The sequence below is a fragment of the Staurois parvus genome, unplaced genomic scaffold, assembly GCF_062004578.1.
Source record: "Staurois parvus isolate SC_StPar_1 unplaced genomic scaffold, SC_StPar_1.0 ptg000006l, whole genome shotgun sequence".
Classification (NCBI taxonomy): Eukaryota; Metazoa; Chordata; class Amphibia; order Anura; family Ranidae; genus Staurois; species Staurois parvus.
This window is the reverse complement of record NW_028317802.1, coordinates 12,653,242-12,678,401: the sequence shown is the minus strand read 5'-3', so window position 1 is coordinate 12,678,401 and position 25,160 is coordinate 12,653,242. Positions and strand designations below refer to the sequence as shown.

Below are 25,160 nucleotides of genomic sequence, written 5' to 3'. Positions count from 1 at the left end.
ATAAAATCTAACTTTTGTTGACATATTATAAGAATGTCTAATCTGTAATTTGATGCCTTTTGGAGATTTTTCCATCTTTCCTTGGCTTGTTTATGCACATTAATACAAATTTTTAGCTGGGGTGCCCAAACTTTCGATCCCCACTGTATGTGTATACATTTGTGAAAATACCAATGCATTGAAAACCAACAAAAAAGTAATATAAATAGTGTAATAAGGGTGGCTGCAAACAACAAAGTGTTCCCACAATAAATCTAGCAATTCCAAAAACTGTGATATTGCTCCTCTCTGTAATTATAAGTTTATATACTGTGCAATCAAACTCCTCACCATAAATAAATAATGAAATAAATCCTAATACAAAATTCCAACAATGTCAAGAAATTTTTCAATGAAAAATCATAACCAAGTGTCATAACTGGAGTGGTGTGTGGAGAGCTGTGGCTGCTGAAGGGAAGAGGAGAACTGACAGCCGGGCTAATGACAGTCTGTGCCCAGGACAGGGAGCGCATACATAAAGGGCTAGACACCAAGAGTTAAAGTGCATCATAAAGTGATCTTGGGATGGAAAATCAAAAGCGAGGGGAGTCCATAAGGAGGACAGGAGCTGACCCAAGGATCCCATCAAAGGGAAACAAGTGCTTATGACCTGTAAGAGGACAAGTCTAAGAGTGGAGGTGAGGGCAGGACTCAAGGGTGGTGGATACACTGTGTGCATGTTTATAGTAACACAGGAGGTGGTACATGATTACTTTGGAAGAAAAACAGAAAGCACAACCTATGAACTGTGGACACTATATGACACTTGGTTATTATTTTTCATTTAAAATAATATTGAAAAATGTCTTGACATTGTTGGAATTTTTTATTATGATTTATTTACATAATTACATAGTTAGTCTGGCTGAAAAAAAGACGAAAGTCCATCCAGTTTAACCATAAAAAAAAAAAAGTTATTATTCTAAACCCAGAGTTGATCCAGAGCAAGGCAAAAAACCCAGCAAAACATGATCTAATTTGCTCCTGCAGGGGAACAAATTGCTACCTGATCCGCGAGAGGCAATCGGATCAACTATACCTATAAATGTTAGTATCCAGTTTTATTCTGTGTATCCAAGAAACAATCCAGGCCTTTTTTTAAAGCAATCCATTGAGCTGGCCAGAACCAACTCTTGAGGGAGTCTATTCCACTTTTTCACAGCTCTTACTGTGAAGAAACCTTTCCGTGTATTGAGATTAAGTTTCTTTTCCTCCAAATGTAAACAGTGGCTCTAAAGAATAGGCAAGTCCTTGAAACGCGTCAGCCTATTGGATGTCTACACTCCCTATTGCGTACTGTTACTCAGCGCGGTGTTGACCCAGCTGCTCTTTTATGACGTGCCTTGACTTTATTGTTGTTTTTGAGTACAACACCTACTTTATTTCTTATTAAACATTTTTTATGGTAATGCACTAGGCCTGTGCGCCCTCTGTTTGTTTGTTATTTTCTCATTCAGTATGTTTGGATTTCCCAGGTCTATTGAGGGCAGCAAGGTGTGAATGTTCCAGGACATTCTCAGCATGGTAGTAGCCTTTATCGAGTCCGTCCCCAAGCGCAGGAGCATTTGTGTTTGCTGGTTCTTTGTAAAGAGTGCCCCCTTGTTCTCTGTGATGACCTCAGGGTAAATAACTCTACACTGAGTTCACTTTATGAACCACTGATGTATTTATACATGTTGATCATATTCCCCTTAATCTCCTCTTCTTAAGAGAGAATAAATTCAGTTCCTCTAATCCTCTTTCCTCATAGCTGAGCTCCTCCATGCCTCTTATCAGTTTAGTTGCCCTTCTCTGTACTTTCTCCAATTCCCCAATGTTCTTTTTGTGAATTGGTGCCCAAAACTGAACTGCATATTCCAGATGAGGTCTTACTAATGATTTGTACAGGGGTAATATGATCTCTCTCTCTCTGGAGTCCATACTTCTTTTAATACAAGAGAGGATTTTGCTCACTTTAGAAACCGCAGCTTGGCATTGCATGCCATTATTAAGCTTGTGATTAACCAGAACTCCGTGATCCTTCTCCACCATTGATTCCCCCAGTTGTACCCCCCCCCCCAGTATGTAGGATGCATGCATAGCCCCCAAGTGCAAAACCTTACATTTATCAACATTAAACCTCGTTTGCCACATAGTTGCCCAATTAAACAGTGCATTGAGGTCAGCTTGTAAGTTGAAGACATCCTGTAAGGACGTTATTCCACTGCACAGCTTGGTGTCATCTGCAAAGACTGAAATGGTATTTTTAATCCCAGACCCTATTTTGTTTATAAATATATTAAAAAGTAAGGGTCCCAACACTGAACCTTGGGGTACACCACTGGCAACCCTAGACCATTCAGAGTATGAATCATTAACCACTACTCTCTGAATACGATCTTTTAGCCAGCTTCCTATCCATTTCCATATAGATTTTTCTATAGCTCCTATCCTAATATTGATTAGTGGTTCCAAATTAGTAAAATTATATAAAAGGCTCAGGTTTGAAAAAACAAACAAACATGTCATACGTTCCTGCTCTGTGCAATGGTTTTACACAGAGCAGCCACGGTCCTCCTCTTCAAGGGTCCCCCACTGGTGCTCCCGGCCCCTCCCCCCCTCTGAGTGCTCCTAGAGCAAGCCCTGCCCCCCACTCGCTCCTCACTGGCTGTGATTGACATCCGTGGAAGCCAATAGTTCCCACTGCTGTGTCTTAGCCAATGAGGAGAGAGAGACCCGGGAGAGACTCCTGTGTACAGCGCTGGATTGAGATTGAGCTCAGGTAAGTATTGGGGGGGCTGTGGAGGGAGCAGCACACAGAAAGTTTATTCATAGAGTGCATGAAGGTAAACAAATCTTCAGCCTTTACAACCACTTCAACTACTGCAGTAGAGAACAGACCCAAAAACATACACTCAGCATCTTTCCAAATAACTGTTCTATTTATTGGGCACATTTGAAGCTTTTTTTTTTTTTCTTAACCATGCTTATGTAGGTATCATATTAATGTTACAATTGTAGGCAGTACATAGGCAGGCTCATTTCTTTTACAATTCATTTTATTATAGAATAGACAACATCAGAGAAATGGTCATAAATAAGATCACTGACCAACAAAAATAAAGTGTACAAGTTTTCTGATGAATAATACAATAAATGCACTGAAGTATAGGCCAGGAAATAAATTGAGTACACAAGCGCAGTATATGAAGAGAGAAAATAAAACATAATAATTTGCCAAAATGGCAGACAATTAGAGACCAATGAATTAGTAAACAAAGATTAGCACAAAATCCGCATACAGAAGGCAGGAAAAATAGAACACGGAGCCTCACTGGATGCACATTGGTACTCCACACCCAGGATTCCTGAGGAAGTCCAACAGGTAGATGTAGTATTGCTGGTATGGTTCTTAAAAAAAAAAAAAGTTACAATCAGCACAAATATCATGAAAACAGGCAGAACAGAGAAGAGAAAGGGAGGAACGAAGAAAGAAAAGACAAAGAAAGGGCTGCAGGGGATTGCAATGGAAAAAAATCTTATATCGACAAAAGGGTCTAGTCAAATCTAGACGGTTGGGCTATATCAAGCCACGGACACCAGATCTGTAGAAACTTCGGGTGAGTGTCTAACAGCATAGCTGGATGTTTCTCATTTTACCATTATAAAATTCATCCGATTTTTGACTGCTTCAAAGCCGAGGAGGGGGGGGGGGGTCTTCCAAGCCCTCGCGATCGGTAGTTTGGTAGCCATGAATAGATGTGATGCCAGCTGCCGCTCAGGACGAAGTAGGCCCACTAATTGTTTAAATAATAGCGCCTCTTATGGGTTGCGCTTAATGTTTGTGTGAAACATAGTGCGGAGAAGGGCATAAACCCTTATCCATAGCCTGCAAACCTTGGGGCAATTCACCAAATATGGGCCATGGTGCCCGAAACTCCGAAAGCAAGTTGGGGAGTATGCGGGGATAAAACGAGGCAGACTGGCAGGCGTGTAATACCATCTATAAAGAACCTTATAGGCATTTTCTAAAATAATAACATTCCTTGAACATTTAGACAAAATGGGTCATGATCCGCCAGTCTTGCTGATCCAGACTTCCCCTAAACTCCGACTGCTAATGCTGATGGTAAGAACGAACTGGAGGCGTTCTATAAGAACAAATAGCGAAGTAGACAAGAGAGATTAAGCCCGGAGCATGGGGCCTATGTCTGCAAAGACTTTAAAAGGGGGTCAGCCTACGCAGGCTCATTTCTTATCAGTCCAAAGAATGTGAATATGTAATCAAAACATTATTAGTGCTGTGTGCAGAATATGAGCGCAGTGTGCAATACATAAGCAAAGCATACAAATGTACTACAGGCTTTTACAGAATTTTAACATTTTGATTCACATGGTGAATAAAGAAATTTATTTGGACTGTCGCCTACAGTTTAGAGCTCCTTTCCTTTCATTCTGTCTGAGACTATTATTCTGAAAGCCAAGTTAGTGCCCCTCGAGCTTCAGAAAGCTGCCTCCGTGCAAGATTGCCTTATTAGACCTGAATATCCACCTAGCCCTGAGTCCAGCACTCCACCATCTTACTTTATTGACAAAGCAATTGACATTGACATTCTATCTGGCAATCATGGACCGAGTGATTGATATTAGTACAGATAGACAGAAGACAGACACTAAATGGGTATACAGTAACAGTGACTGACACTGGTAAAACTGTAATGCCAGATTATCATTAAATGTCATTCATTAAAGACAGACAAACATAACCCAACTCAGGATGACAGATACAAATGGACACACTGATTTGCATGGATAAAGTGGACTAATGAGCATGTACAAATAGACATTATTATTAATATTATTATTATAATAATACAGGATTTATGTAGCTCCAACAGTTTGCGTAGCGCTTTACAAAATGAAGGTAGACATTACAATTACATTACAATTTGGTACAAGAGGGAACAGAGGGCCGTGCTCGTAAGAGCTTACAATCTAGGAGGAAGGGATGAGTGATACAAAAGGTATTAGCTGCGGGGGATGAGCTGATGGAGAAAATAAAAGGCAGTTTACTAGTTAGAAGCAGGATAGGCTTCTTTAAAGAGAGGTTTTCAGGGATCGTCTAAAGGTGGATATATTGGGAGATAGCTGGACATATTGGGGTAGGGAGTTCCATAGGTTGGGAGAAGTCCTGAAGGCGAGCATGGGAGGAGGTGACACGGGAACTAAAGAGTAGAAGGTCTTGGAAGCATCGAAGGGAGCGGTGAGGTTGGTATTTTGAGACCAGGTTGGTGATGTAGCTGGCGGCAGAGTTGTGGATGTTTTTGTAAGTTGTTGTTTAGTATTTAGAATTTTATTCGTTGGGCGAGTGGAAGCCAGTGGAGGAATTGGCAGACACTGAACGCGGATGCTGAGGTGGATGAGCCTGGCAGCAGTATTCATGATGGACTGGAAGGGGGAAAGCCAATGAGGAGGGAGTTGCAGTAGTCGAGGCGAGAGATAACTAGGGAGTGAATCAGGAGCTTTGTGGTATCATTGGTTAAAGAGGGGCATACTCTGGAGATGTTGCGGAGGTTGAGGCGCCATGATTTGGACAGGGATTGGATGTGGGCCTGAAAGGATAGTTTAGAATCCAGGGTCACCCCTAACACCCTGGCATGTGGGGATGGTTTGATAGTGGTGTTATTGTTCCTGACCAAGAAATCAGGGGAAGAGACACGTGGGGGAGAAAATATTATGAGCTCAGTTTTGGATAGATTGAGTTTTAGGAAATAGTGTGACATTGATGAACCACTGATTTGCAGTGGTATATGCTCTAGTGGGTTAATGGACTGGACCTGTGTATTCACAGAAACACATAGACAGACAAAAATATTCCACAACAGATGGTGAGGATACAAAAACTAGGTTCCTATATCTAATTTTCCATGTGTTATAATGCTAGAAGAGACTTCAAGGTCATGTGAAATAGAACCATAGTTGCTGCTTCTTCAAGACAGGGCAGATTCCTTTGAAATCATGTGATTTTTTTTTTTTTTTTTTTATTGTAGCATTTGTCTAAAACAGCTTTAACTCTTTCTCAAAGGCATAATTGACATTTGCATTAATTATCTTGTTAAATGGTATGGAACCAGCATTGTGACTAAAGAACAAATCTAATCTTTTAGACTGAAGAGATTCTTCCTCTGTAGCTATAATTGAGTTGACGAGTCCTAAATGCATCTGCTGTATTCTAAATATATGCAAATCGATTGTAAATAATATGAGCTAGGTCCCGAATTTAATGATGGCCGCAATATTGAGTCCATTAATACATACTAATGATATAAGACATATTGCTAGTGATTGGTACATATACCAGTCATCCATAACTTTATGACCACTGACAGGTTAAGTAAATAAACCTGATTATCTTGTTACAGTGGCATTGGTGGGATATATTAGACAGCAAGTGCATATGTTGTTTATGAAGTTGATGTGTTGAAAGCATAAAAAAAGGGTATCGCAGTTTGTTGTGTTTGGTGCTGCATAGCCGCAGACTGGTCAGGGTGCCCATACTGAGCCATGTCCACAGCCTAAAGCACCTACAATGGGCATGTGAGCAGCATAACTGCAATATGGAGCAATGGAAGAAGGTGGCCTAGTTCAGTGGTTCTTAAAGCAGTAGTAAATCACTGCTAAAAAATAAATCAAAAACTCCCCTGCAATGTAATGTCATATTGTGCTAGTATGCATTGCATACAAGCACATTATGAAGGGCTTACCTTAAAACCAAGCCCTCCAGCGGCGTGCTGTCACCACTGCAGAGGCTTCCATCTTCACCTGGTCTTCCTTCCGAGTACGCTGTTCCTTCAGAGCGCATGCGCCGGCTCTCAAAGAGAGTGAATATCTCCTAAACAGTGCACATTTAGGGAATGGTCATTTTACCTACAGGTAAGCTTTATAATCTTACATGTAGGTAAAAGTTAAAAATAAAAGAGTTTAGTACCACTTTAACCTTTTTTTGAGTCATGTAACCCTTTAAGAATCTGATGAATACTATAGACCACCTCCCAAAAAATATTCACATAAGCATGTCATTTGCATTTGCAATATATGTAGTTTATTTTATTGAAATTTGATTGCCTCATATGACATACACAAAGTTTGAATAACGTAAACAATCTTGACAGAAAAACTCACTCCTTTTCATGCGAAAAGTAATGGCCACTCATTACAAAAATGCAATACACTCATCTTGTGCTAATTAAACAAAACAATTTTAATTCTGCTCAAATCTACTATTACTATTACAACTACTAGAAAATGAGAATTAGCAGTTGCTATTATGGAGTATCACAAGATGCTGGTTGTGCAGAGAACAATAATACAAATTTAAATGGTAAACATTGGCCAACAGGTCAAGAGACGCTTAGCAGCCTGCTCTAAAAGCAGAGGCAGGGTGCATTTTCTTAGATTTTTTAAATGGGACACGGGGGAGGGATGTGTAGTCAATATAAATTTGATTTTCCCAAGTCATCTTCCAGCTTACACGAGAGAGAGGCCCTTCCCACCTAGACAGGAAACACACGATCCACATCATTATAAAAAAGACCTTACCCCTTAAGTCCCTCAGTGTTATTTTATTTATCTGACCCACATTGACCACCTGAAACCCATCCATTGACCACTTAGGGTTCCATGGACCCCAGGTTAAGAACCCTTGCTCTAAGTTGATGGATCACATTATATTTTAAATGTGGATGGCCGGTTGCATGTGCATCAGTTACCTGGTGCAAAGATGGCATGAGGATGCACGCAAGCCGGCATTGTCAGTGTGATGCTTTTGGCAATTTTCTGCTGGGAAACCTCGGTCCTGCCATTCATGTAGATGTTACTTTAACACCTACCCAAACATTGTTAGTGCCTGAGAACATCGCTTCGTGGAAATGGTATTCCCTGATGGCAGTAGTCTCTTTTATCAGGATAATGCTCACTGCCACACTGCAAAAATGGTTTAAGAATGGGTTGAGGAACACAACGACAAGTTTGAGGTATTGACTTGACCTCCAAATTCTCCAGATCTCAGTCCATCAAGCATCTGTGGGACATGCTGCAAAAACATGGCCAATCCATGAAGGACCCTTCTTGCAAACTTACAAGGCTTAAAGGATCTGCTACTGATGGCTTGGTGCCAGATACCACAGTATACCTTCAGAGGTCTAGTGGCATCCATGACGTGATGGGTCAGGGCTGTTTTAGCAGCAGAAGTGACTATTTTGGTGGCAAAAGGGGACCTACTCAATATTAGGGGGGTGGTCATAAAGTTATGGCTGATGTGCGTGCGTGTGTACATATAAAAGACAGATTAGAAATGGGTGGGACCTTTAAATTTAAAATGACGATGTTAGAGCTGAAAATGACAAAAATAAATAGCCAGGATTGAAGAGTTACCGATGTCTTGATAACACGCGTGCATAGTCATATCAACGTATATGCGTGTGTACCATAGTGACAAGTGCGTGCTGCAGCAGTTGCCAATACAATGCAATGCAAATACAGTACATGTGTTTTGTAAATTTTGCAATATGTCAGCACAGCAATTTCCCTGATACAACTTTCTCTTTAAGCTGTTTTGGGGCACTTTAATTGCATTTGGCACTTTTATTTTTATCAGAGAGTAGAGATGTACTCTCAATTTATGGATACATAGGAAGGTCAGAAATGTAGTATATACCTGGCTGATACTCAAGGGCTTTGGAAGCAATAAGTGATTTGGAGAATTTATTTACAGCCAGTATAGAACACTTCTGCTATCTTTTCTGTTTACTCTTTGCAGCATATAGGAATAGAATAAAAGTGCAATTTTAGTTCCTAGTGGGTGAGATGTGCTATTGTTTAAGTGCATCGCCTCTGTAAATTGTTATTTTATTAATCCCACAAATGGGACATTTATTTGACTCTAGTATGTTTTTCAGGCCTTTATTATTATTTAATTTCTTGCTTGTTTGAATTTTGCTTCTTATGTTGGCAGTTCCACATTCTACCCACTAGTAACAGAAGCAAGTTGTGACTTTAAAGGCCTGGTTTCATTTTATAGCACTGTGTTGTCTAAGTCTCTATTAAAAACCTAGTACAGTAGTTGTCTCCTTACCTGAGGCTATGGATTGATGTGCAATTTAGATTAAGGTAAAACATGGTTTACTGCCCATCTTGTGTGCAATATTGGATGCAAGCGCTCCTGGTAAAAGATCGTAAAATGGAACTAAAGGAACAAATACTTACGGTAACTTAGTTCTAATGGTCAAATGCTTATGAGGTTCCTTGCTGGCATCTTCTCTCCAGGTTTTTCCAGATGCTGGTCTTTGGCCATTTTGATTGGCAAAATAATGACATCACTCCTGTGCATCTGTGAGAGTGAAGTTATCCTGGCACACTGGCATGGATTTGCACATGCGAAGCTCAGTGTACATTCTGCAAAGCATTGCAAACAGGCAGGTAAATATACTTTATTGCAGAAGCTTGTCTCTACTGCAATAAAAAGCCTAGCTGGTTGCATTTTTAGTTTTTACATTTAGCTGCACTTTTAAGTGATTCTAAAGGTTATTTTTTTTTTTTTTTTGGAAAATAACAAACATGCTATACGTACCTGATGTGTGCAGTGGTTTTGCACAGAGCAGCCTGGATCCTCCTCTTCTTGGGTCCCCCGCAGGCTCTCATGGCTCCTTACTCCTGTCGGGTGCCCCCACAGCAAGCAGCTTGCTATGGGGGCAAAATGTAAAAAATCCTCCTGCGCTCAATGGAATGATTATTATACAGCTGCTGTCACTCAACTTACACCAACAAGTCCAAACAAAAAGAAAAAAATAGTGAAGCGCTTATATCACATAAATAAATAAAATTAAAGTGCATTCAAAAAAAATATTATAAATTAGAGGGAGGTATTAGTGTGTATTATATAGATTTGTCACAAAAGAATATGAAATTTATAATATTTTTTTTGAATGCACTTAATTTTATTTATTTATGTGATATAAGCGCTTCACTATTTTTTTTTCTTTTTGCTATGGGGGCACCTGCTTCTCCGTGTATCCATTCACACATGGAGCCATGGCTTGGCCCCACCCCCTCTCTCTCCTCATTGGCTGGCAGTGATTGACAGCAACGGGAGCCAATGGCTCCCGCTTGTTGTCTCAGCTAATGAGGAGGCAGAGACCCGGGACAGCCGAGGCTGTTGTTCACATCGCTGGATCATGATGAGGCTTAGAATGCAGGTAGTTAAAAAACCTTTAGCCTTTACAACCACTTAAAGCTCTGTTTAGATTACAAGATAAAGGGAAGACAGGCATTGTTGCTTAATCTGTGTTTGATCTGCTTTTCCTGCAATACAAACAGCTCTAAATAGGACATGTTGTGTTAAAAAAGAGTAAATAGGACCTCCCAGGGGATAAGAATGCTTGATAACATTTGTGGTTGGGGGGAGGGGGGGAACCTTATAGTCCTTTGATAATTTGAAGCAGAAGTTTGGACTTCCCAACTCCTTTGGGCCTAAGTCTGTCGCACACTGATTTTGAATCCCTACTGCGAGGGGATCCTTTGGTTAAGCCCCTATCCCTAATTTACAAGGTACATATACCCTCAATTCATGTCAGCCTGGAAGGCCTTCATTCCAAGTGGCGGGCAGACTTTCCAGATATGGATGGGGAAGACTGGGAAGAAATATGGGAGTATTCCTTCCTGCATGTGGTGGCGGTCAGGGATCGTTTGATTTAGTTTAAGTTGCTGCACAGGGTCTATCTAACACCACAACGACTGAATAGCATTTATCTTGCAGCTTACCCTAATTGCTGGAAATGTACTAGTATTGTTGCAGATTTTCCACCTGTTTTAGTCTTGCCATATGGTCCATTGCTTTTGCTGGGAGGTTACTAGTTTCATTTTACCCTGACCACTATTCCCATTCCATTGACCATAGCGATCTGCTTGCTCGGATTGGTGGGCTCGCTAGCTTTCATTCGAACAACCAGGACCCTCCTCAACCTGCTCTTGTTGTATGCTAGAAAGGCCATAGTGTTGAAATGGAAACCGCCTGAGGCACCCTCCCTAAACTTCTGGAAATCCTTAGTTAACTCTGCTATACCCTTGTATTAATCCACATATATCTCTCGTGGCTACCGTAACAAATTTGTTAAAAAGTGGAATATTTGGATTGAATCGCCCAACACAAATAAAACCTCTTATTTTGAGGAACAAGGTTCGAGGTCTTGTATTGTGTTGCCTCATTTTTGTGCCACATGGCCTTTACTGCTTATTTGTTTCCACCCCTTTCACCCCTTATTTCCCCTCCAGTGTGTGGGATGAGTGGGTAGATAGTCCTGTTATGGCTACAGTTGTGGCCAAAAGTTTTTAGAATTTTATACAAATATTAATTTTCACAAAGTCTGCTTCTTCAGTGTTTTTAGATCTTTCTGTCAGATGTTACTATGGTATACGGAAGTATAATTACACGCATTTCATAAGTGTCAAAGGATTTTATTAACAATTACATTAGGTTTATGCAAAGAGTCAATATTTGCAGTGTTGACTCGTTTTCAAGACCTCTGCAATTCGCCCTGGCATGCTGTCAATCAGCTTCTGGGCCAAATCTTGACTGATGACAGCTCATTCTTGCATAATCAATGCTTGGAGTTTGTCAGAATGTATGGGGGGTTTTTTGTTCACTCGCCTCTTGAGGATTGACCACACGTTCTCAATGGGATTAAGGTCTGGGGAGTTTCCTGGCCATGGACCGAAAATATTGAGGTTTTGTTCGCCAAGCTGCTTAGTTATCAGTTTTGTCTTATGGCTAGGTGCTCCATCATGCTGGAAAAGGCATTGTTCATCACCAAACTGTTCTTGAATGGTTGGGAGAACTTGCTCTCACAGTGTTTTTGTACCCTTTTTTATTTATCGCTGTGTTCTTAGGAAAAATTGTGAGTGAGCCCACTCCCTTGGCTGAGAAGCAACCCCACACATGAATGGTCTCAGGATGCTTTACTGTTGGCATGACACAGGACTGATGGTAGCGCTCACATTTTCTTCTCTGGACAAGTTTTTTTTACGGATGCCCCAAACAATTGGAAATGGGATTCATCAGAGAAAATGACTTTACCGCATTCCTCAGCAATTCAATCAGTGTACCTTTTGCACAATATCAGTCTGTCCCTGATGTTTTTCCTGGAGAGAAGTGGCTTCTTTGCTGCCCTTCCTAACACCAGGTCATCCTCCAAAGTCTTCGCCTCACTGTGCTTGCAGATGCACTCCCACCTGCCTGCTGCCATTGCTGAGCAAGCTCTGCACTGGTGGTGGCCCGATCCCGCAGCTGAAACAACTTTAGAAGATGGTCCTGGCACATGCTGGACTTTCTTGGTTGCCCTGAAGCCTTCTTCACAACAATTGAACCTCTCTCCATGAAGTTCTTGATGATCTGATAAATGGTTGATTTAGGTGCAGTCTTAGCAGCAGCAATATCCTTGCCTGTGAATCCCTTTTTGTGCAAAGCAATGATGACTGCATGTCGCTTCTCGGCCTTTTGGCTAAGATCAAGTGTAGTATATGTTCTTATCAGTGTCCAGTGGGGGTGCTCCCGGCCATTCTAGCTTTGCGGGGATGGCTGTTGTATAGTACCCTCACTGGTATGATGGGGGTCCGGAAGGCTAGTACCGGAGGGACAGAAACCGGGGAGCGCCACGAGTTATGCTGGGGCCCTGGGAGTAATTCCTCCGAGAAGACTGGAAAGACCCAGTACCTCCTGATTTGGACGGATCTACCTTGGTCTGGCCAGGGGCTGAGGAGGCAGAAAGTCCGCAAACTCGGTGCCCCCTGAGTAGACGCTCTCAGGGGTGCCACTAGTAACACCTGGGTGTGGGACCCCACTGTGTGAACATGGCACATGGTCACTGTTTTTACATTCTTTTTGCACAGCGCCCTAAGGACCAGGCCTTTTGGCTAAGTCCAGGGCAATTTTTGCTACGGGCCTCAGGGCCTGGTCTGTGCACTATTTGGCACGGTACCACTTTTTTATTTTCTATTTATTTCATTTATTTACACCTCCCACGTTTGTCACTTTTTCTTTTGCTTATGTGTGTGTTTTCACGGATGGAGGGTGTGGGTCCGCGGGCCTACCCTGAAGTCTAGGGGGAGGATGTGTGGCCTTTTGGTTCCTTCCTCCCCTGATCCCTAGGGGGCTTTTCTTCGGGAGAGCCCCCTGACCAAGTACTGTGTGTCTGGCTTCGGCTGGACACAAGGAACGGTGGTCCACCAGGCCTTTTGGCCAGGAGGACCAATTGGGAACCTTGTCCCCGTCAGGAGCTTCGTGCCCCGGGGGATCAGGGTAAGTGGTCCAAGCCCCTTTAAGGGTAGGACACAGCACACCCCTAAGTGCACTTTTTCGTGTGGTGTTTTGCACTTGCACTTTTTTTGTGATACACTTACGGGTTTTTCATTTATAGTTGCACGTTTGCGGACTTAAAAAAAAAAAAAAAAATGATGACTGCATGTGTTTCCTTGCAGGTAACCATGGTTAACAGAGGAAAACATGTTTTCAAGCACCTCCGTCCTTTTAAAGCTTTCAGTCTGTTATTCTAACTCAGCATGACAGACTGATTTCCAGCCTTGTCCTTGTCAACACTGACACTTGTGCTAAGGAGAGAATCACTGACATGATGTCAGCTGGTCCTTTTGTGGCAGGGTTTAAATGCAGTGAAAATGTTTACTTTTGGATTAAGTTCATTTTCATGGCAAAAGAGGGACTTTGAAATTAATTTCAGGCAACAGACTTTGTGAACGTTTAATATTTGTGTCATTCTCAAAACTTTTGGCCAGGGCTGTAGATGTCCTCCTTTCACCTTGTGGATCCCAATAGAGGGTTTATCTACTTTTTGTAGGTTGTTGTTGTTTGATATGCGTTCTTATTTAAGGAATGTGCCCAGCCAGGGTATGCCCAGAGGCTCTGTTTTGTAAGCTTTATATCTTTTTTGAAAGCTGAATAAATAGAATTAAAAAAAAATAAAACTTAAAGTGTTACTAAACCCACAACAGTAATATCAGTCTGTATATGCAGTAAAGCATGCTTGTTTTACTCACTGTGGAAACTAAGGGGGTTAATCGTCCACATTATTTTAAAAGGATGTTTGATCCTGTCTTCTCTGATCCTCCCCTTCTTCAACAGTCTCTGATCCATCTGCTGATAGCACAGAGCCTTGGGGGCAAGCTGCACATGCTCAGTTTGGTTTGTATTGATAGAGTTTTTTTTTTCTTGGGAGAGTGCATATAATCAGCACAGGGCCAATCAACACTGTCCGGACAGAGGGCCAGGGGTCCTGCAGCCTCATAGGAAAATCAGGAATGAAATGAATGAAAAGTCCTCATACAAGCTTTAACCTGTGCTCTGCTGGACACTGATAGAAGTCACAAGACTGCAATATACTGCTGATAGAAAAGCTGTTGAGCAGTTTATGTTTACTAAAATTGCATTTCCATGTTCTGTGTACTGTGGGAGACCAGATGTAGTGAATGCTGCAGGGTCTGGGGTTTAGTAACTCCGTAATGGAAAGCAAGTCAAACCCAGCCGTTACAATGGTCATACACACTGCTTTCATACTCAAGTGTCAGATTATTTATATGTATTCTTATGGTAGACAATTTATTTTAAGCAACCCCTCTTTGTCCTCAAATAGGTCTATATTTTTACAGCTTTCAGATGCAAATTAAACCCAAACTGCAATACTATATTCTTTCTATGTTCAAGCCTTTATGCAGTTTGAAGTCTTGGCAGCAATACCCATATGCCAACATCCAATCACACAGTATAATAACAAGAGTTTCTCTGTGCAGCAGCCAGGCCACAGGATTCAGCAGTAGGTTCCCTCTGTATCTGGGGTCTTTATAGCAATAGATGAGAATGTTGGGGATGCATTTTTTATCAATAATACACTTAACTTTCAATGTAGAAATGCAGTGTAACATAAAACCGTATAATGTTCATCTTAGATTTGGGGAAGATAGCCTTGGGAATCTGGTTGCAGAAAGATTTCCCTCCCAGTGTGCCTGAAATGTAATAAGCCAACTGTGTTTTAAATCCACTACACCTACCCAAAATGAAAACCTCATTTTTAAGTGGGCTGACCATTGGCATATTTATGCAGCATCACAGTATTGATTTACCCAGACAAATTACATTTTAGGTTCATCAGTAGAAAGGATTTAAATTACTTTGATATGTTTGACTTTCCAAGATGAGGGTCACATAGGACAGCTGGTTATTTTTTTTTTTTATATCTTACATCATCTGACAAGTATGACAGCACTATACAAATTGTAGAGGCTTAAGAAAGGAACATTGAAAACAAAATATCAAGACACAGAATACTAATAAAGAACTGCCAGAATAAGTGATCGCACCATCTGACTCTGATCCCATCAATTTAAGCTAAGCTGGCAGATGAATAATTATTAGTTTAGATAATATAAAATGTGTGTCTGGGTAAAATAAAAAAATCACACTTAAAGTGTTACTAAACCCAGAACTCTGCATTCACTATATCTGGTCTCCCACAGTATACATATCATGGAAATGAAATTATTTTACTAAACATAAACTGCTAAATACCTTTTCTCATCAGCAGTTAGAGCAATCTTGTGACTTCTATCAGTGTTCAGCAGAGAGCTGGTTACAGCTTGCAGGAGGAGTTTTCATTCTCTTGTAGGAGGATGCAGGATCCCTGACCTCTGTCTGGACAGTGCTGATTGGCCCTGTGCTGATCACATGCACTCTCCCAAGATTAAAAAAAAACCTCTCTAGCAATACACACCAAACTGAGCATGTGCAGCTTGCCCCCAAGCCTCTGTTCTATCAGGAGATATTTAGGAGACACTAGAAGAAGGGGAGGATCAGAGAAGACAGGATCAAACAGCCTTTTTACACAATGCAGAGGATTTTTTTATTCTATTTATTCAGCTTTCAAAAAAGATAAGGATAATACATTTCTGCAACACATGCACATTTTCCCAGTGCTTTGATGTTTTATTTCTTTGAACACAAAGAGTACAGTAAACATAGGCGGTAGTGTTGTCAACTCACTACAGGAAGTTAGAAGCTTATAGCATTTCAGGTACGATCAATCTTTTTTTTTTTTCTCTGTTCTTGCAGCATTTTTAAAAACACAAATTGAAAATGTGCATGCAGAGATGTACAGTACTGCACATGAGCTCCTTTACACTTTAATACTCTTACCTTACCTGCCCTTTTTATGCAAAACAGACTGTAAAGACCTTCATGGATAGAAGTATAAAATCTAAATTAAATGTTCTAAACTGAATATAATAAAAAATAAAAAAATATTAGTTATGAATTGATCAGAAAGGTCAATAAATACCTGACTATGTCTTACTGTAATTCCTTCTATAGCAGCGTTCAGACCAGGTGAGAGGGCAGCACTGTAAGCCAATCAGGCTCTGCTACATTGCACAGTGCTATTCACTTAAATTGAACCGTCAGTTTATACAGTGTGAACTAAATACATTCCAGGTGTAGCAAAACAAAAGATGTTAAATGTCATTCAAAGCAGTCACAGCCTGAGTAGAAAAGCCAGTTCTCTGTCAGCAGCTGCAGTGTGACTATTGCTCTCTGTATGGAAGCAGTGGTCTCTCTGAAGAAGTCCCACACACCCCTACTGAGTTAGACTTGCAACTCTGCAATTTGTGAACCTTATGTTCCCTGCTGATTAAAGAGCTCTGACTCTAAAGAGGGTGTCAGAGACATAGAGACTGCTGCTTCCACACAGAGAACAAGGGTCCTACTGCATTCATGCAGGAAAATGGCTTTTCTTCTCATGCTGTGGCTGCTTTTTAAATAAAACAAAATGTTAGACTTTGTCCACCTTTGTTTTGATGCATCTGGAATATACAGTATTTTGCTAGATTAACCACTTGCCCTCCTGAGGATTTACCCCCCCCCCCCCCTTTTCCTGACCAGGCCATGTTTTGCGTTACTGCTCTGCATTACTTTAACTGACAATTGTGCGGTCATGCAACGCTGCACTCAAATGAAATGTACGTCCTTTTTTTCCCACTAATTGAGCTTTCTTTCAGTGGTATTTGATTGCTTGTGCGTTTTTTGTGCTATAAAAAAAAGACCTACAATTTTGAGAAAAAACAATATTTTTGACTTTTTCCTATTAAACATGTCCAGTGAAAAAATTTAAAATCAAATTTTGTCATAAAATTAGGCCAAAATGTATTTTGTTATATGTCTTTGATAAAAAAAAATCCCAATACGTTTAAATTAATTGGTTTATGTGAAAGTTATAGCGTGTACGAATGGCAGTGTATATATACTGGAATTTGTTTTTTTTTTTACTAGTAACGGTGGCAATCAGCGATTTTTAGTGGGACTGCGGTGGGCATTCTGACACTGGGGGGAACTGACTTGGTGTCCCTGACATCACCAGTGATACCAATACAGTGATCAGTGCTAAAAAAAAAACACTGACACTGTACTAATGCCACTGGGCAGGACGGGGTTAACATGAGGGGTGATCAAAGGGTTAACTGTGTGCTGGGTGTGTTTTACTATGGGGCCATATGTTTGTGCTTCACTGTAGGCACACTGCTTTGTATGGCTGTGCTGTGCACAGCCATGCAAAGCAGTGTGCACGAGCTGACAGGGAGGAGAACTGTTTTGTTTACAAACAGTTCTCCTCCCTGTGGAAGATCCTCGGTAATCACCGACCGGGACCTGGTGATTGATAGCCACGTCTGTGACCTGGAAATGCAAAATCATGTATATTTACGTGATTTTGCACACCTGTACCGCCCTGTAGCAGTATTTCTGCTATAGGGCAGTCGGGAAGCGGTTAAACAAAAGGTTCAGTTGGGCTTTAACACTAGATTCCTCCTGATGGAGTGTTGACTTCATTATTGTGGGTTCTAAACTAGGCTGTATTTCATTTTTACTTACACTTTAGTACATAGTGTTAGGTAGTATCTACCTACAAGTTAAGGCTCCATGAACGCTAGCGTTTTTTTAAGCTCCTAGAAGCTATTGTCAGCATATTTTTTCTGCTCCTAAAAGCTAAATGGTGTTATCCTATGTGCCCATGCACACTACTTTAGGCTACTGGTATTTTTTAAACTTCAGCATCTAGAAACAGAAAAAAACAGTTTTTGCAGAGTTTTTTTGAGCATTTTTTGAGCAGAAAAAAAAAACATTTATTGCTACTAAAACGCTCCTAACACTTCTCAACACTCCTAAAATGCTACTAAAAACGTTATTACCAGTGTTTTTTATCCAGCATTTTCCCCAGCGTTTTTTTGAGCTTAAAAGAACGCTAGTGTGCAGGGAATCTTAATGTGTAGATCCCCAGCTGTATCTGTCAAAAAGAGTGACAATCTCTTGCTGATATTAGATGTTGTGAATAACCCATCTGTAGGTCAGCAAAGTTCTGATTTGAAAACTTTTTTTAAAAAATTGGTAATGTGTGTTTATTTAGCCTTGTTTAGTGGACCACTTGTCTTTCTTTCCTTAGGGTCGAAGGCAGCATGCGGGTTTTGATTGGATTGTTCACATGTCAGTTTGCCAAAATTCAGATGGAGGCTGCCAGGTGTCTACATGAACTTTCTCACTCGGATGACCCAGCTGTGTCCAAATCGTGTCTGCCAGCTACCTCCTACCTTCTGACATATTTATCAGGAAGCAGTGCAGAGCTCACGGTATTTATTTTCATTTTACATGAACCGTTATCATATGAAAATGTTAACAGCTTACTATTTCAGATGTCCAGCTTTACTACATAAAACCTTGAATAAGCAACTTCACCATTATCTGGTTAGATAAGTCTACAATGTAGCAAGTGAATAGTGAGATCTTGGCCCCTGGTCTCTGGACAGTTATCAGGCTGAGAGGCTCTCTCTTAAGTTCTGCTAGAGTGAGCAATACTGAGTGGCGTTACCCTGCAACAATTGAAAAAGAATGCTGGAGGGGGAAGAACGGTCAGAGTAGGGCTTTTACATTAGTTCCTGCATATAGAGCAAAGTGCTCTCAATCCAAATGGCTGTGAACTGGGTTAGGTTTGGCTGTTCACTGATAGGTCTATCAATGGGGCCAACATTTACATAGTTACAGGGGCAGCAAGGTTGACGGCGCTGCAGTGATTTCACTGCAGAAAGAAGATCGCTGTTACCCTTTAAAAGGAAGTTCCTATCCAATAACTCCACTAGCAGGATCAACAGGTATTTACAAAATGTTCCAGGAATACGTAGAAAATCAGAAAGATTTTATCGTTTGACCATGGTTCTACTTCATTGATTCCTAAACGGTAGATAAAAAAAATCTTCAGTTTCTAAAAAGTGCTATTTTACCTAAATGTATGTCAAGAACTGTCCAAAAAAGTGAAATATCCTACAAGAGAATACTATAAAAAGACTATTGCAAAGGCAAAAAAGAAGGAAAAGCCAAGGCACATGCCTCATCTTTGTCAGAGCAGAATTTTACCCCCCACCCCCAAAACAAATATGTTTGTAAGCAGGCATGCTTTGTATTGCAGAAGAGATGTACAGTAAAGCATGCTTACCTGCTTGCAAACTTCTTTTGAATCTACACCAAGTTGTGCTTGTGCGGGCAGAAAACCGGACAAAGATGTCAGTGCTAGTGAGGGAACTTGAGAATGTTGTAATGATGGAGGTGAGGTAGGTATTAGAATGTTTGATATAGAGAGGAATCAGAGCTCAGACTAACATACTCCACGGGGTCAAATGATTGGCCCCTGTGGGATTACAGACTAGATGTCTGCTGTATATATATTAATGTAGTATATAATGGTGAATGAATTCAGTTCAATGTTTCCTCCATGGACTTCCATGCACCTTTTTATTTTATTTGCCATCTTTGCAGTTCTGGATTTTTTTTAATGAAATGCACTTACAATTAAGCAGCATATTCAAGATAGAGTTCTGCTTTTTTGTGCAGGGAAAAATATGTATGTTTATAGTTTATGGGGCATATATACAGTATAAAAAAGTGGTTTGATGCAATTTCCACACCACTTCTGGGAACTTCTATGCCAGGCATTCTCTATGCATTTATAAAGGTATCAATAGTTATTTGGCATACTCGAAAAACAGCAACATGATATTTGAAAATATTAAACAAAAGTGCTGTAATTTCAGGGAAAAGTGCCATATATGTAAGTGATGAACATATACAGTTGCAAGAAAAAGTATGTGAACCCCTTGGGATTATGTGGAGTTTTGCATGAATTGGGCATAAAATGTGCTCTGAACGTCATCTAAGTCACAACAATAGAAGAACACAGTCTGCTGAACATAATACTACACAAACATTAGATGTTGCCATGGTTTAATTGCACATAACATGTAAACATTCACAGTGCAGGGAGGAAAAAGTATGTGAACCTTTGGACTTAATAACTGGTTGACCCTCCTTTGGCAGCAATAACCTCAACCAAACGTTTCCTGTAGTTGCAGATCAGACCTGCACAACGATCTGGAGTAATTTTGGACCACTCCTCTTCACAAAACTGTTTCAGTGTAGCAATATTCTTGGGATGTCTGGTGTGAATCGCTCTCTTAAGGTCATGCCACAGCATTTCAATCGGGTTGAGGTCAGGACTCTGACTGGGCCACTCCAGAAGGCGTATTCTGTGCTGTTGCAGCCATTGTTTTGTTGAATTACTTGTATGCTTTGGGTCATTGTCCTGTTGCATCACCCATCCTCTGCGGAGCTTCAGTTGGCGGACAGATGGTCGTACGTTTTCCTGCAAAATGTCTTGATAAACTCTGGAATTCATTTTCCCATCAATGACAACAATCCGTCCAGGCCCTGAGGCAGCAAAGCACCCCCAAACCATGATGCTCCCTCCACCATGTTTTACAGTGGGGATGAGGTTTTGATGTTGGTGTGCTGTGCCTTTTTTTCTCCACATATAGTGTTGTGTGTTCTTCTCAAACAACTCAATCTTGGTTTCATCTGTCCACAGTATATTTTGCCAGTAGTGCTGTGGAACATCCAGGTTCTCTTTTGCAAACTTCAAACGTGCTGCAATATTCTTTTTGGGCAGCAATGGCTTCCTCCATGGTGTCCTCCCATGTACTCCATTCTTGTTTAATGTTTTCCTTATTGTAGATGTGTCAACAAAAATGTTAGCATGTGCCAGAGATTTCTGTAGGTCTTTAGCTGACACTCTGGGATTCTTCTTTACCTCATGCAGCATTCTGCGCTGTGCTCTTGCAGTAATTTTTACAGGACGACCACGCCTAGGGAGAGTAGCAACAGTGCTAAACTTTCTCCATTTGTAGACAGTCTGTCTTACCGTGGACACATGAACATCAAGGCTTTTGAAGATACTTTTGTAACCCTTTCCAGCTTCATGCGAGTCAACAATTCTTGATCGTAGGTCTTGTGAGAGCTCTTTTCTGCGAGGCATGGTTCACATCAGACAGTGCTTCTTGAAACCAGTAAACCCAAAACATGTGTGTGTTTTTTAAGGGCAGGACAGCTGTCAGCAACACATCCAATATCATCACACTGATTGGAGTCAAGGTTGGCTCACTCCTGGCTCTAATTAGCTCTGGGAGAAGTCATTAAGCTAGGGCCTCACATACTTTTTCCTCCCTGCACTGTGAATGTTTACATGTTATGTGCAATTAAACCATGGCAACATCTAATGTTTGTGTAGTATTATGTTCAGCAGACTGTGTTCTTCTATTGTTGTGACTTAGATGACGTTCAGAGCACATTTTATGCCCAATTCATGCAAAACTCCACGTAATCCCAAGGGGTTCACATACTTTTTCTTGCAACTGTACGTAAGTGGTGAACATGATTATTGAATGGGCTTTATTAGATACAAAATAGCTGTAATAGAAAAACAAATGTTTTAAAAGGTGCTATGCGCAGCTATCTAATGTCTACTGTCGCCAGGGTACATTTATAAATGTTTCCCATTTCAAAGCCTGCAGCTGACCCTGTGCTCAGCTAGGAGCTCTCAATCTTGGCTGTCACTGACAACTCCGGTCCCCTCTGATGATCAGGAACCAATCAGTGTGTTTCCTACATTTCCTAATCATGTGATCATTATGTTAGCTATGTCACATGCAGGCTGGAGGCTTTTGTTTCAATATGTTTAATACATTTTTTCAAAGGAGTATACAAATCATAAACAAACTGCAATATCAAAAGGTAAATAATAAAGTCCCACAGTGCAGATGGAATACAGCAAAATACTAATGATGAAGATAAAGTTATTAAAATGTTACGCCAAGACATCTTCAACAGGGGCAACGGACAGGGTGGAAGAGTATGATCTTAACGTAGCTACAAATGACCCTACCAAGGCATACAACAATCCCACGTAGGGGACTCAAAAGGAGATAGCATCTCAACATTCCCACAACCCACTGGCCAGTCGCCACAGGTCAAGGATACAGAAAATGCTCCATAGGAAAGTGTTAACATAGTGGCTAAATAGAATTAAGAAAGAAAAAGAAAGGAAAAAACAGGAAAACAAAATAAAGGGGAAGAAGAAGAAAACAAAGTCCATCCAAAAGCCCACTTCTTCATTAAGGATACCTCAGTGAACCAGAGGTTTGAGGTATTTAAACCAGGGATCCCAAACGCAATCAAACCTAGAAGATCTATCTTTCAATATGCTGACCAGCTTTTCATTAAGCTTGATTCAGTTTGCACTCCATAACAGCTAGATCTGCTATTGGTTTCTTTCAAGTGGTCACTATAGCGAATTTTGCCGCAAGAAACAAAATAAATGCGGGTCTGAGTGTGTTTGGGAATGTGTGGAACCGGCTCAATAAGGAGAACCACTTCAAGGTTTTTCACTATATTCACCATAGTCACAGTGTAAATCAGAGTTTGAATGCTCACCTCAAACCAATGAACCTTAGCACAGGCCCACAAGGTATGGAACATCATAACGGGCTGACTGCACCCCCTAAAGCACAAAGGGAAAGTCCCCTGGTACATTTTAGAGAGGTGGTCCAGTAACAGGTACCACCTGGGAAGTAACTTGTATACCACCTTTACCAAAGCAGTATTCATAATACTTGTATATGTCTGAGGTGACCAAGACCTCCAATTAGATAGGTCAAGTTCCTCCCCCAAGTCCCATTCCAGGCTAACATGCAGGGCAATTTTCTAGTCAGGTAAACAAACAATTTATGTGAGATATCACTGATCACCCCCACCCCGGGCCTCTAGAGGCTGCATTAAAAAATAAACTCAACCAAAAAAAGATTTTGTTTTTTGTGTGTTTGTCAGCCTAAAAAAAGGTGTACCACATAAGATACACAAGTCCTTTTAAAAATATAAGTTATTTTAGTATGCATCCAAGTATTAATGGCCTCTGATCATGAACAGTCTAATATAACAGAGTATTTTACTAACTTTAGAATCTACAGACTGGCATTGCCTCATCATACCGAGTCCATTATCTGCAAAACACACAGATGTTTCCTAATTAATGATTCCCCATTTTTTTCCCATCACCTGAATATTTGGTTGCTTGCAGTGCTTGCACCCCCCCCCCCACCTTCATAAATAAAAAAAACAAGGGTTTATTAGGTGACACAAAATATGCTATACAAACTCTTCAATAAACTGTTCTTTGCTGCAATAAATTGTTAATGTACTGGATGAAACACATTGTGATTAAACCATTACTTAGTATTTAGGGCTAATTAGGATCTTGTGCAAATCTGCTGATTAAGGACAATGTGGTAGCAGATTAATTCTTCCCTGCTGGAGTTCCGGAAAGAAAGCCAAAAAGCATATTAATGGAGCGTACAATGCAGGCTCTCTTACACATGAAAAGATTGAAGGTGATCAATGGCTTGCCGCATAGCAGCGTTGTATAGCATATACTATACTGGCCTGACAAAGCACATTTGACATTAAAGCAGACAGTCTCTCCTTAAGAATTGTGTTGGATTTAGTAACTTGCAAGGCGTTTGGCCTCTTCATGACATAAGAGACTGTAATCCATATTTTTTAAGTACAGTTGTGTTCAAAATAATAGCAATGTGTTGAAAAAAGTGAATAAAGCTCAAAATCCTTCTAATAGCTTTTATTTCCATACACACAAATGCATTGGGAACACTACACATTCTATTCCAAATCAAAACATGAAGAAAAACATATTACATTTGTGTTGTTCCTCTAAAAAAATTGAAGAATAATGAATATTAGACTGTTCAAAAAAATAGCAGTGTTTGTATTCTTCTTTACAAACTCAAACATTCACTATATAAACTGAAAAATGTTTGAAGATTTTGCTTTCCTTTGAATCACTTAATGAATATTTAGTTGTATAAGCACTGTTTCTGAGAACTGCTGTACATCTGTGTTGCATGGAGTCAACCAACTTCTGGCACCTGTGAACAGGTATTCCAGCCCAGGATGATTGGACTACATTCCACAGTTCTTCTCTATTTCTTGGTTTTGCCTCAGAAACTGCATTTTTGATGTCACCCCACAAGTTTTCTATTGGATTAAGATCCGGGGATTGGGCTGGCCACTCCATAACGTCAATCTTGTTGGTCTGGAACCAAGATGTTGCACGTTTACTGGTGTGTTTGGGGTCGTTGTCTTGTTGGAACACCCATTTCAAGGGCATTTCCTCTTTATCATAAGACAGCATGACCTCTTCAAGTATTCTGATATATTCAAACTGATCCATGATCCCTGGTATGCGATAAATAGGCCCAACACCGTAGTATGAGAAACATCCCCATATCATGATGCTTGCGCAACCATGCTTCACTGTCTTCACAGTGTACTGTGGCTTGAATTCAGTGTTTGGGGGTCGTCTGACAAACTGTCTCCGGCCACTAGACCCAAAAAGAACAATCTTACTTTCATCAGTCCACAAAATGTTGCGCCATTTCTCTTTAGGCCAGTCAATGTGCTCTTTGGCAAATTGTAACCTCTTCAGCACGTCTTTTTTTCAACAGTGGGACTTTGCGGGGGCTTCTTGCAGATAGCTTGGCTTCACATAGGCATCTTCTAATTGTAACAGTACTCACAGGTAACTTTTGACCTTCTTTAATCTGCCTGGAGCTGATTGTTGGCTGAGTCCTTGCCATTTTGGCTATTC

At 40.6% G+C, this 25,160-nt stretch overlaps 1 protein-coding gene and 1 pseudogene across 1 annotated transcript in view; both read left to right on the top strand.

The window, feature by feature from the left end:
• Positions 1-25,160, top strand: part of TMCO6 (transmembrane and coiled-coil domains 6) — a 58,339-nt gene that overhangs the window by 9,227 nt on the left and 23,952 nt on the right. Inside the window, exon 5 of the mRNA XM_089661443.1 lies at positions 18,564-18,747. Coding sequence (XP_089517569.1) covers positions 18,564-18,747 — 184 coding nt within the window. The remainder of the gene's footprint in view (positions 1-18,563; positions 18,748-25,160) is intronic.
• Positions 12,553-12,668, top strand: LOC149474350 (U2 spliceosomal RNA; annotated as a pseudogene).